This window comes from Rissa tridactyla, chromosome 7 (genome assembly GCF_028500815.1).
Source record: "Rissa tridactyla isolate bRisTri1 chromosome 7, bRisTri1.patW.cur.20221130, whole genome shotgun sequence".
In the NCBI taxonomy this organism is placed as follows: Eukaryota; Metazoa; Chordata; class Aves; order Charadriiformes; family Laridae; genus Rissa; species Rissa tridactyla.
Genome location: NC_071472.1, coordinates 54,774,074 through 54,786,825, shown reverse-complemented (window position 1 = coordinate 54,786,825; position 12,752 = coordinate 54,774,074). Strand labels below are relative to the sequence as shown.

The 12,752-nt window shown below is 48.0% G+C and overlaps 1 protein-coding gene across 15 annotated transcripts in view; it reads right to left on the bottom strand.

The window, feature by feature from the left end:
• The window catches only part of AP2B1 (adaptor related protein complex 2 subunit beta 1), a 79,301-nt gene that overhangs the window by 17,939 nt on the left and 48,610 nt on the right, over positions 1-12,752 (bottom strand). For 10 of the 15 annotated variants that reach the window (XR_008467635.1, XR_008467634.1, XM_054208291.1 and 7 more), the window contains 4 exons: positions 8,283-8,324; positions 6,242-6,388; positions 4,788-4,933; positions 2,090-2,219 (listed from right to left, as the gene is read on the bottom strand). Coding sequence is in view for 12 of the 15 variants with exons in the window: in XM_054208291.1 (XP_054064266.1) it covers positions 2,090-2,219; positions 4,788-4,933; positions 6,242-6,388; positions 8,283-8,324 (465 nt within the window). In the remaining 3 variants the exon portion in view is untranslated. Of the gene's footprint in view, positions 1-617; positions 823-1,869; positions 1,910-2,089; positions 2,220-4,787; positions 4,934-6,241; positions 6,389-6,992; positions 7,390-8,282; positions 8,325-11,237; positions 11,417-12,752 lie in introns of those variants that run through there. The other 5 variants (XM_054208289.1, XM_054208288.1, XM_054208290.1 and 2 more) reach the window with 4 other exon arrangements.

The window sequence follows — 12,752 nt, the reverse complement described above, 5'->3', positions numbered from 1 at the left end:
GAGATGAACATAAGGTCCTCAGGTTCGAACCAGCCCCGCATCTACTTCAAAGTTCCCCAGCTCAGAAAAAACACATTAAGCAAATTCAACTTGATGAGTGTTTTGGTTCTTCAATGAATACAGGAACATTTGTATTCTCTACTCCTATATTATGCTATAAGTTGTTGCCTAAGTAGGTCACCAAAACGCTCTCTGAATGTTTCAAGACAGATAATTCCTACGTGAACTCACAAAACAAAACCAGAGCCTTGGCTGTCAGGGCAATGACAGATCTCCATCAAACCCACTGCTGTCAAAAAAGTAAGGGGAGTGCTCTTTTTAACTTGGCATCTGCTATCATGATTCAACTCTTTGCAGAGAAATATACTATTACTCCATATGGCAGCTTCCCCAATTGTAAAAGGGCAGCCAACTTCTATGGCAATGAGCGCGCTAGCAAATTAGCAACTAAGTCTGGCACTAATGAATGCTCCGCTGTCTCAGTATAAGGTAGCTGGAGGTTTCCTCGCATCTTTTCTCTTTGCTTTGTTCTAGCAGAAGATGCTACAAGAAACAAACCGCGTTCTGATTCCTTCAGAGATTCAATAACCCAAATACTTCACCTCCTTCCCGATCAAAGGAGGCAGCAACTTGAGAATGCCTCGTGGAGAGAGTCCCCGGCGTTAGGGAGGCAGATCCGGACTGTCGCTTCCTACAGACTTCCAAATTTGCTTCACAGCAGAAGGCTCTGACCACAGCTGACCCAAATGCAGTGCCTGCAACCACATCCTCGAGAGCTGGACGCAGAGGGAATCCAGCTTTCCCACAAGCTGGAAGGGCCCTCTGTGGAAGACAAGCACATGTAATTCACTCCCTGCCCGCATGCTCCCCCAGTCGCATGACTGAGCTCAGAGCCGGAGTGTAGGACTGCTCGTTTGAGCGCCAAAGAAGCTATTTCAAGCTGTTTGCCCAAAGACTCATCAATAAGTCATAAGCCCCAGAATAGAAGTCAAAAGAAGGGAAAAAACAGTTGCTCAGGCAGAATAAATAGTAACTTCCATTGCATTCTCTTAATCTAAAAAGAGAATGAGCGGTTTCAAAATATTCCCCCCTATGGGCTGCTATGCTACAGGAACCCAACCTAGTTCCATCTCCTGGAGACTTGATGCGAACGAGACGTGCTACAGAGCAAGTTAACCGCACTTTTGGGATACAGGGAAAATCATCCTGTAGGACCCAGCTACCCAGAGCAGAGGCAGGAGTCACTCGCTGAGCTCCGCTCCAGGGCAGCTGCACATGGCAGCAGTGGGAAGAGCCTCCTCCAGGGAGAACTGCTCCTGATGAGTTCTTCAAGATCAACACCCCAAGGCATGCCAGGACTGATGGAGACAGTCTCTGGTCCAACCAGAGGGGACCAACTCCCTGGATCTGTCATGCCTTTATCAGATTGGCAGCCCAATCTGACAAAAAGCCTCTTCTAGGGAATGCTGTCCCCGACACGCATCAACAGCCTCATTAATGAAACATTATCTGATCACATCACTTCTCCTGTGCCTTTCCTGGAACACATCTTGTTTGCCTTGGATTAAGCTATCTGGGGCAGGGATGTGCCAATGCCTTTGTAAAGCACCCTGGAAGTTAAGAGCACTAGAGAAATATTAATCACTCAGCAGTTGCCACCTTTCCTGCAATTCCTTTAATTGCCTCAATTCTTGCCGACAGCTCTCGCTGCCTGCCCCACCACAGGCATGTACTTTCTCCGTTCAGACCAGCTCCTAAGCCCAACCAAACCTTGTGCCCAGTTTACAGAAGTGTTACTGGAGCACGCAAAGACCTCAGTCTACACAGATGCACGCAGTGGGTTTGAGGTGTTTGAGGAGGCAAACTCACAAAATTCAAGAAATGTCTGCTTCAGTCCTCCCAGAGGAGACTAGAAAAAGGAATAGGAAGAAGTTTTGCCCAGACTCATGGCCCACACCCAGGAGGTCTGTCTGCTTACCCTATACATATGGTATTTCATTACTAGAGTCTTACCACATTGCGTTGAGCCAAACAAACTGGGCTGAGCACCTGCTGATCTCCCCCCTGCCCCAAACGAGACAATCCCTACCTGGAGGTTGTTCAGAGGCTCCATCTTCATGACTGGTCCCAGGGTGTTGAGGGGCAGGGAGACATCAATACTTTGGTTTGGCATCAGAGGCGTGTGAATGGCCAACGGGGTGCTCGGGATGACACCGAAGCTGGGCAAGAGAAAAACAGAGGTGATGAGAGCAGCACTCCATTGCCCAAAACCTCTTCCCTTCTTGCCAAACACGAGCTGGCTCGTCTTCCCATTACTCCTGAGCTGCCTCTGCTGTTACTCCAAAGGAGGAACACAGCTCAAACCAGCAGACGCTCAAAGTAGGACAAGGCACAGGAAACTCAATCAGGCTGGTCTCCCTGACAACATGCACCACCCTGCCCAGGGGACCAGCATCTGGGATCTCTTCCATTACCCCCACGGCACTGGTCTACGTGCTGGGCAGCAGCCGGCCCAGCAGGGAGCAGCACCTGGACTCAGACTCAGCTCTGCCGGCTCGCCCTCACAGAGCTGGGGAATTCTGCGAGCAGAGCGTATCACACCCTGCATGGCTGTTATGTCGTCGGGGGCTACGGAAGAAGGAACTGGAGCCAACACAGAACAAACAGATATCCAAGAAGGAGTACGGGGTTTGTGAGAGAGCACGGTAGAAGAAATCACAGAGTGACAGAATCAATGCAGCCAGCTGTCTGGTCCCAAATGACAGCATCTGCCTCTGTTGCTTGCTTTGAGACTCCTTCAGCTGAGGACGTATACCACCATAGCAAAGCGAATGTTTACTTGCTCCTTCAGTCCAAGAGGCATTTAATTCCCCAGGCACCTCTAGTTAGTGTGGCGAAGAGGAAAAGCAGCTAGAATTTAACATAACGCTTCTGAACTATGTACCGGCTTCTCTTCTAAAGCAGATGGAAGCGCAGATGCACAAGACAGTTTTGGTGTCCACTTGCGACCGCATTTCCCTTTAGCGGAATTCACGTTAACTCAGAGGTGATAGAGCATTTACAGGAACAAAGATGCAGAGGTGTGTATTTTTGTTTTATGCACTAAAAAAATCGACAGTGTCTCTGCACAGTCAGCTGCATGTGCATTGGGTACGTCACTTTCAGAAATCAGAAGATGCCCCGTTCTTTGTTCTCCTCAGTTTTCAGCTCTAGGGAGCTGAAAAAAGAATATTCTCAGCAAGGGCCTAGCCGCGTGATTTGCCTTCTGCAGCCATTTCACCTTGGGGAACATAAGCCCTAGTGTTTTCCCTTAGCCTCAGAGGGAAAAGAAAGTTGTATTTTGCTACAAAGTGGCTGTGATATTTCAGCACACCAGAGCTTTAGCTATCTTTTTTTTTTTTTTTTTTAATGTTTTATCCCAAGACTGCAGTGAATGCCATTAGCAGCGGCAGGAGAGGGTGAAAAGCAGTAGAAAATTCCCAGTCACAAACCTTACTATTTAAACCCAAAGAGCCAGCCCACTGCAGCTCTTTCCAAGGCACCAGCCACAGTGGAAAGCACAGGTGACACAAGAACAGTATTTGTAGAAGAGTAAATAGTAGTAAATTGCATACAGAGCATGCACCCATACGCTGCAAAAGAAGAAATTTTGTATGTTCTGTTTTACTGTACAGTATTTAAACTTCTTACATCCTTCAGAAGTACCACATAGGTGTGGCTAGAACGCAGCCTGATGTGTGGGGGGGAAAAAAAAAATCACAAGCAAAACGGCTTTTTTTCAGGCCAATTTGCATGAAACATTTGCATATAGCAGCTTAGCAAAACTCTCCAGAAAATATAGCAGTCCAGGGAGAACATTTACTGAGACTTACTTAGCATAATGTCTTTTGTAAGTAAATATTATTCGTCCCAAGAAATCCCAAATTTGCAAGGCTAACAGTGGTATTAAAGAGATGGTTTCACTGGATCCTCAGTGTAGAGAACCCTTTTCCAGTGAAGGGATATTAAGAAACATGGGGAACATTTCAGACACAAGATATTATTTACAGTCTTGGTAAGAACCAGCCTGGTCCTTGCTCAAGGTAACACAGAGCAAACCAGCCGATACGCTCTCTGACTGGGAAGGTATTTGCGGGAAGATGCCGGGGCTGTACTGCCATGTCATGCCTTTTGCCTGAGACGGGTTTCTGAGAACAATCTGTATGCTCTAAACATTCGAGTGGCTGCTCCTTCTGACAAAATTGTTCTGCTGCCAATTACAGGCAAAACATGTGCCATAGGCTCTTGCCTTGCAATTTCTTCACTGACAAATAGCTTTATTAACGAGACCCATACTTCCAGACAGTCTGAGGGGCAGCACAGCAATTAAGTCAGGAGGTAGAGGCATTAAGGATTGATACTTGTGCAGCTCAAATGCTTGCCTGTTTACGCTCTTGTTTTCCTCGGGGCACTTACTGGCTATAAAACCACTAACCTGCCTAACAACTCATGAGGCTGCTTTAAAACTCGGCAGAGATTAAATGGGGCAGATGCTGTTTCAGAGCTAGGAGAACAAACGGGACTGTCGGCTGCCTGTTTCCTCCCAGATTTATCAGTCTGTACTTTCAGCCCTTTCACACAACTGTGGGGCGATGGGGAGTTCGGGCTGTGTCATCCAGCTGTCTCCATGACTGCATTATGGTACCTACATAAAAGCCCTCCCTATACCTAGCAGTGCAGACACAGACTGCTTTCATAGGAGCACACAAACTTTTTAACATAGCGGACAAAGCGTGTTGATTTCTTACCTGTTCTTATTGAACTGAATGGCAAAGTCGGTCATGTGCTGCAAAGCCTTATTGGTGAAGTTCATCTCCATGTAGATGTGTCCCTGCCTGTGACTGAACGTGCCCGAGATCTCCAATCCTTTCGCCTTCACTGCAGGCAACCAAACCTTGAGCACAAGAGATGTCATTCAGCATGAGAAGTCTGATCTGAAGATAACAAGCAAGCAGAGTTTTCCAAACAACAGAAAAGCCTTGAGCTTGGAAACCCAGCTACATTGGCACATTAAGCCCACAAATGCTAAAGAAAGACTACAGGGAAGACACGACATGGGGTGTTGAAAGGATCAAGCTCACCACTGAGAAACAAGCTTGCTGCTCCTAATCCGTGCTCACAGCACTCACATAAGAACTCAAATATACTACAACATTAGTGCGCACAAGAAAGAGTGAAGGCTTGTGTCCATCAGACTAACGCGAGACTTACCAGGTCTGCTGATGGACAGGCTTCTCCAAGGATCTGTTGGGCTATTAGAGGCAGGACAATACTGAAGTCTGAACCAAATAAAATCACAGGGCCCATACGATTAGCTGTTTGGGTTCTGGATTCCCAAATCATCTTCGTGGGAAAACCTCAGACTCAAATTTGAGTAGTGCAAAATGAAGCACTTAGCGCAAATTGACTGGGTTCTTTCATACTTGGGTCTTTATATGTGGTGTAATGCTTGCAAGCAGCTGAGGACCAAAAGCTTTGAGCATGCTCTGCAGTACCTGGAGATCCTAGATTTCGTAGGATGACTTTAGTTTATTCATCTATTGACTATTTAACAAGAATGCTAATTTTTGTTTATTCCCTTTCAGGCACGAAAGGCTAATCCTGAGGTCCCTGTGGCTGCTCCACACCCGGTTACCAGAACTATGTTCTGCATCTCACGAACCCTTCAGACTAAGCACGCTTCAGTCAGTGCATCTGCCATCGCTGTCACTAACAGAGCGTTTATCCGCATTACACTGCGGCACGCTCATCCCAAGCATGTGATTTTATCTTCACTGTCACACTGGATTCCTCCAAATAAATGAATCTTCTATGAAAGTTGTAGCAAATTGTATCCTGCCCTCAGTTTCTTGGGGAAACTTGCTAAGAAGCAGGTCTCCAGGAAAGCTGCTCTGACAAAACTGAAATTCTCATATTGTATATAAGCCATTCTTTAAAGTAATATTGTTACAGGCAAAATGAGGGAACTGCTGAAAAAAAAAACCAAACCAACCCAGAAGTCTGTAACTAATAACTAACACGTTCTCCAACACACTGTTATTTCACCTGGGAAAAACCCAGGGCATCCCTAATGGGGTGAGTTGAACTAAGGTGTCTCGATAGCACCAGAGACCCACAGCAAAGGGGGCAAGCGAGCAACCTCAGACTTCCTGTAGCCTAAGGTAAGGCGAGGTACTGAGGATGATTCCTTTTCCTTACGTACAGACTTCGGAGCCACATATCCTCCAGGAGCCATGCCTATACCAGATGAGAGCTCGAAGAGATCATTGAGTCCACTGCTCACCACTGCTGGGGTGGGTGAAGGGGCAAAGGTGGCTGGCACAGAAGAAGGAATGTAGGTCTGCCCCACCTGGAGGGGTTAGAAAGAAGAGGCACTGATTAACATCGCATATGAAGAACACCACTTATTAAATAAAGCATGAACTCGGGCAATATCCTAAATATTTTAAAGCCGTTTGCAGCTTCCCTGCTGAATTATCAATAGTGCTAAATAATGCATTTGAATTCCAAAGCTCTTGGCACTAATCCCTACGCTCGGCTGTCACCTCAACCATGCAGTGGCTTTAACATCATTTTTATAGCTCCAGTTATCAATTCCCACTGTAGAGGAATCCTTCTTCTCCACCTCTCCTCCTTGTAAAGACAATATGTTTTGTGGATCTACACTACATAAACCCAGGGAAAAGAAAAAAATGCTTCAAATCTTCCCCCAACTACGTCAGTCTTCAGGAATCTGCAAGATTTTGCATACCCAGAGATAGCAAGGGAGTCATGACCGTATTGTGTACTCCCACCCAAAGCCAGAGCTCTGCATTCTCAGCACTGTGGTCCAAAAACTTCATTATCTGAAGCAGAACTAGTTGTCTCTGCCTGTCAGAAGACAACCTTTCCGCAAAAAGGGCAATCCTTTTGTCTCAGGACTTAAAATGAGGGCACCAAACTGGAATATTAACCTTTAGGTGCCCAGCTGCAGGTGGGACAGTCACACTCAAGTTCGGCTCCCAAATTCTCTTTGCTGTGAGCAGGAAGAATTACGTGCTCGAGGAACAGGATTCAGAGGCAGAACGACTAAGGCAGGCAATAGGAAATCCTGGTGACTGGTCCGGGTCTGAAGTCTCAGTGCTGTCCTGTGTTCAGGAAAGCACCTGAGATGTGGTGTTTCAACTGACCCTTTGGACAGGGAACACCAGTGGTTTTACAGAACTGTTTGGTGGGTTTACGCTGGCCCAGGAAGGCAGAGACCTGGTTTTGTAGGTACGATCTCCACAGAGTAAATATCTCCTGTGTCCTGGTGCGTGCTGCCTGGGGGCTACAGGTATCCTGTACCACCGGCTCTCCTCTGCCCTCCTGCTGAAGTTAGAAAGGAATGCAAGATTCACAGGGAAAGAAGGAGAAAGAATGACTGCAGCCGTAACAAGGGTCTCTGAAAAGCCCTCACTCCAGAACTGAGTATGCTTTCCTCACTGAATTACTGGCTACGCAGTCCTGGGAGGAGGGACTGGAGCTTCCTCCAGGAGATTGCTTTTGGCTGTGGGTTGGAGGCACACTCCCTCCTGCCCACCACGTCTCCAAGTCATCTTGCATCCTTTCCCCATGCTTTCCTGGAAGAAGCCGGTATGCATTTGAAGGCAAGGGTGCTTTGGAAGCAGCCTGAAAGTCTCCCATATCCTGGGCAAGCACTCTAGGCACTGGGACACTCACAAGTCACAGGCACAGAGAAGGCGGCCGGTGGCAGGCAGAGCCCAGCACTGACCACGCGTAGCAGGAAAGCTCAAATCACCTGATCCTGATGTCCAGGAAAAAAAATCTTACGTGGTGTTTGGGAGGAGAAAAGCACTGAGTTCAGACAAGCCTGGGGTGAGGCTGGGTTAGAGTTACAACAGAACAGGCTTTGCGAGTAGAGAGGTCAGCATCCTCCGCCTTTCAGCTACCAAAGCGGTTGCACAAGGCCTGGGGTACTGCCAGCGTTAACACTGGTGCTCAAACCAAAAGCTCTGAGAAAGAAGAGCTGAGCAGATGGAGTCAAAAGCTCTGGCCCTGGCTGCTCTTAGGAAAGCCCAGGTGGCAGCTGGACTCAAAGCAACATGGGTTGGGACCTGCGTGTTTCAGTTACAGTTGTCCATTGTCAAACTTCTTCAGGGATTTAAGCATCTTCCGGCACATAATGGGTGAAATTGTATTTAAAAAAACCCTGAGCTGTGAGCAGCTTTTTAAATTGGGGAAAAAAATGGAATGGCACTTACTGCCGGGCTTCCTCCAATGCCCCCGCCAAGGTCACTGCCAAGCTGAAAGAGAGAAGGAGAGAGAGGAGAGAAAGACCGAGTTCATTTAAGCCAAGTGTCAGATGGCCGGAGTGGAGCTCAGTTGACCGCACTGCTGCGAGCACGGCCCACTCGCTTGCCGCGTACAGGACAGATAGAAACGCAATGATGGGAAAGCACAGGGAACAGAGGGTTCAGTGGGGTGTTTGGTTTTTTTGCTGGTGTGTGAGCAGAGCTATTTGGAGAACAACCTCACGCACCTACTGCGGACAGGAGCGTTTCGCAGGTTAATAAGAACAAAACCTCATCCCCCCCTGTCACCTGCACCATAAACCCTGCGCAATTCCTCACGTTTCATGCATCAGTGCTTTCCCTTCAACCCACCGCGCCGGCTGCCAGCAGCCCTGAGCAGCTCCATAAAACCCAGTGGGGTAACTGTGAAACGGAGTAAAAATAAAACTGACAGGAAGCTCACTTCCCGAAAGCTTTAGTTTTCTAGGGAACAGCTACGAGCTACGGGAAAACACAATGCATCTTGGCTACGTTCCTCTGACATGCGGCTCTTTTCAATAACAGGGAAGAAAGAGAACGGGATGCGTGCCGGCTCTTACAACAGCTCAGATAGGTGGGCTTTCTCTTCCCTTTGAAGATGCTCCCTCCCTTAGACAGGAAAAAAAACCAGCTTCACGATCTAATGGGCCACTCAAATAGTAAAGAGACCTTACAGTGCACTAGGATATTTCAGGAACGATCTCTGCCAAGCTACACAGCTACAGCTTGAAGGGACTGAAATAGCCACTGGGTACCACCCGCACAACCCTCCATAAACAATGAATCCTCCCTGGAGCCCTCCTGCCAAACCACCCTGCAGCCCACCTAGAAGCTGTCCTACCACGAACTCCCTTTACAAAGCACCCGGACCACTTCCTCAGGGATACAGCCCATTTTATTTTAAACATACACACCATTCTACATGCTTGAGACAATTCAGTGATCAGGACGGACTCCAAAGCTGGCTACAAGCGCTGTTTGCGAGCACAACATCACTCCTGTGAATATTTATAACGCACTCGACAGATGACTGACAGCCAGGAGGAAACAAGCACAGATCTGCGGCCGTTATTCACTACAGAGACCTCCCCAGGCTTATCCGTGTCCCAGGCTTTTGTTCAGAAGACCGTGGTAGTTTTTTGCCTAGTACAGGGTGGGGTTTTTGGTCACCCTCAGACGAGGATCGTGCCCCAACAACGTGCACAGAGCACAGGGCAAGCGCAGGGGCGAGGTAGGAGCCAGGGAAAAGGCTGGACTAAGAGGCCAGAACAACACAGCTCGCCTCGTAGATGGCTTTGCTCTTCCATTTGACTAGGGTTTCCGGAGTTTGTTTGTTTTAAAAAAGCATTTGACAAACTGGGTCAAAAAAGCCTTTAGGTATGTTGCTCAGATACACACTGATGTGTTAAGATCTTGAAAAAAATGCACCCATAGAGCTAAAGCAGAAGGTCCCAGGAGCGCATGTGCTTAGAGCCAAGGAGGCTCCAACCATTTGCCTCTGCACAAAAGACTTGGAAATTCAACTTTGTTCTGGCCCCCGCCAGCCTGCTCCCCAGGGGATCTCACGGCAAATGTGTTTTACACTGGTCAAGAGACGCCATAAAGCTTCACCCTTCTCTCCCTCAGAACACAGACAAAAAGGATAAAATGCCTCGAGAACAGCAGCAGAGTTGCAAGGCAGTGACTTACGAGATGATAACTAGCCACCAAAAAACCAGTAAAATTTGACAAATCCCTGTGCTGTTCTGGACCCCCCTCCTGTCCCCTGGCATCTCTCCTTCCCCTAGTGCCCCGAGGAGCCACCTGATGCAATATTAGCTACCATAAGTAGGTGTTAGAGAAGTACAAATCACACACAGTTTGCCTTTTGTTAAGAAGCCTTAAGAGCTTTTTTCCTGCGTGAGACCCGGTTTATCCCTACTTGAGGTCATGGCAGAAACGTATAGGGCATCCCTGATTTTCTGCAATGGCTCCATCTTCATACGGCAACCATTCCTCTTGCTGCCCACGGCAGTGCACTGCGCAAGTCCAGGTCTTCTTAGCTTGCTTAAGAGTGAGCGATTCCAAAGTTAAAGAAGGATCAGTCACAGACCAAAGGAAGCCAGCCAGAGGATGCAAATCCAATTAATATTGAGCTTATAAAATAGGGCTTATTACACTGTCAGGTCTCTCCCGCTGAAACAGCCTGGCGAAGTTTTGTTCTACAGACCGCTCTTTAAGCCAAGCCATGCTTTAGATTAATATATCAGATCATTTACATCTTGTTACTGGCTCACTGAGGAGTTATAAATGCAACTATTACACCTCATCCCTATTCATAGTCTTGCACGCAGATGAACTTCACGCTTTATACCGAGAGGCACTGAAGTCCAGAGGAAAAGAAGAAAAAGGTAAAGAATCCAGTTTGTTTCCAGATATTATTGTACGCACAGAGAACTTCTGGTACTGTTGTCTGAAGCAGGAGAAAGACCAGTTTATCAAGCAGCAAGCATTTTACAAAGGACATTATGGAAATGACTGAATAATTCTGCATAATCAAGGCAGATGTTAACTATTCTACCATTTCCTACTACACTCATCATAAGAAGCTGCAGGCTAGGAAGAAACCCCTACACTGGTATCTGCATGCACTCACTGTGCAGGAGGAAAGGAATGACATATTGGGGTTCTTCAAGCTATCCACAAGTCTTCCATTTTCTCTAGCTGTCAGGCCTTGGCGGGGGGGAAGTAGAATTTGGATTTATTGCTTGTCTTGAGTTGAGATTCCAGCTCTCACCCCCTACAAGGCAGAGAATTTACCATGAGCCTGCTTACATTTCTAGATTTCACCCAGCATCTCTGCTTTGTGGTACAAAAGGTCTCTTTCCAATGCCGGGAAGCTCTGACCTGCTCCTCCTGAAGTCCGGCTCTACTCCCAGGAGGGGTCTGCACACAGCAGCCTGCCGCTCTCTTGGCTCCTGTGCCTGGGACCAAGCACTGCAGATGTGTGCTCCAAAGCCGCAGAGCAAGCTCCAAAGAGCTGGCAGCTTCCCCAGGTCCCTACAGGCAGAGCTGGCTCCACCTATCTAGTGAAAAGAGAAGTGACAACACATCCAACAGAAATTAAAGGGGGGAAAGTTAATAACTAATCAGCTCCACATCAGATCTGGGGTGCAATACTCATTACAGCAGCACAGAAGTCCCTTTTTCCATTTTTCTTGCCTGTCACCTTCCCACAGCACCAACGCTTTCCCCATTCAGAAACTACAGTTCTGGTTTACCCAATCCTCCTGCAAGATGCCCAAGACCTAACTTTATCCTGAACTCAAAGCGATGGTAGAGACGGTAACAGCGACGCGTGTGAGTAAGAGAGAAGGAGGAAGACAGAGGGAACAGGAACCAATTACCCACGGAGTGTCCTCTCCCATCTGGAGTGACAGGCAGAGTGCAGAAGGAAAGAAGCAGATATTAGTCAGGCGTGAAGTGCTGCTGAACCAATTCCCCAGGGCTGGCAGCTCCAGTTAACTGTTTCCATTCATCTCACGGGCAGGCAGGGCCTCCTGTACGAAGGACAACGTGAACCTGCCTTACAGGAGAGCAGGAAACAGCCCCGTGGAGCAGAGGACCACACGGATACAGCTGCCAGCCCTACCCAGGCCAAAAAGCTCGCTATGAAGGTGGGGCGGAGGGGGGCTGCCACTTGATGGCCAAGAGGTCCTTGCAGCACTGCGAAGCTCTGATCCTGAGCCCAAAGTTGGCAGGCTTGCCTCTTGCTGAAGAGCACAAAGCTTCTGTGCAGTATGAAGAGCTGCAGGAGATGAGAATGGGATGAACAGGGAGCCTTTGGCCAACAAACACATCAAGTTCTTCAAACGGGAATTCTCTTCATTCCCTCCAAAGCCATCCTGCCATAACCGCACTCAAGCAGCCACATGGGTTTAATAAGAGGCTGAGCCTGACCCTGTATCAACAAAACCAGCACTAGCACCTCTTCTCAAACTGCATCGGCATCTTTACTTTGTATTAGTTGGCTCGGATGGCGTTGCAGCTGCTCTGCAGTTGAAGAGCATTTGCCCCGTAATTTCAGCTCCGTGTAAGCAGTTATGCTGACTTACGAAGTGCAGCAGTGCTGGAGTTACTGCATTAGGAGGCTTTATTTGCATCTTAACAGCAGCTCGCAATGAAGTGACTCTGCTGAGGTGTTCATGTGATCCAGAGGGGTTACAATCGCTTCTGCAACATGACGTGAGGCATTTGGAGCTCCGAAAAAATAACAGGGAGGGTGGGGACAGGGACAGGAGCTGCAACAACCACTGCTCGGCAGCCGCTTTGCCTCGCGTCCATAGCATAGCCACGGCTTTCATGGCAGCTCTGCAGTTCATGGAGCTGTAATTCACGGGTTAACAGGAGATAATTGCTGCC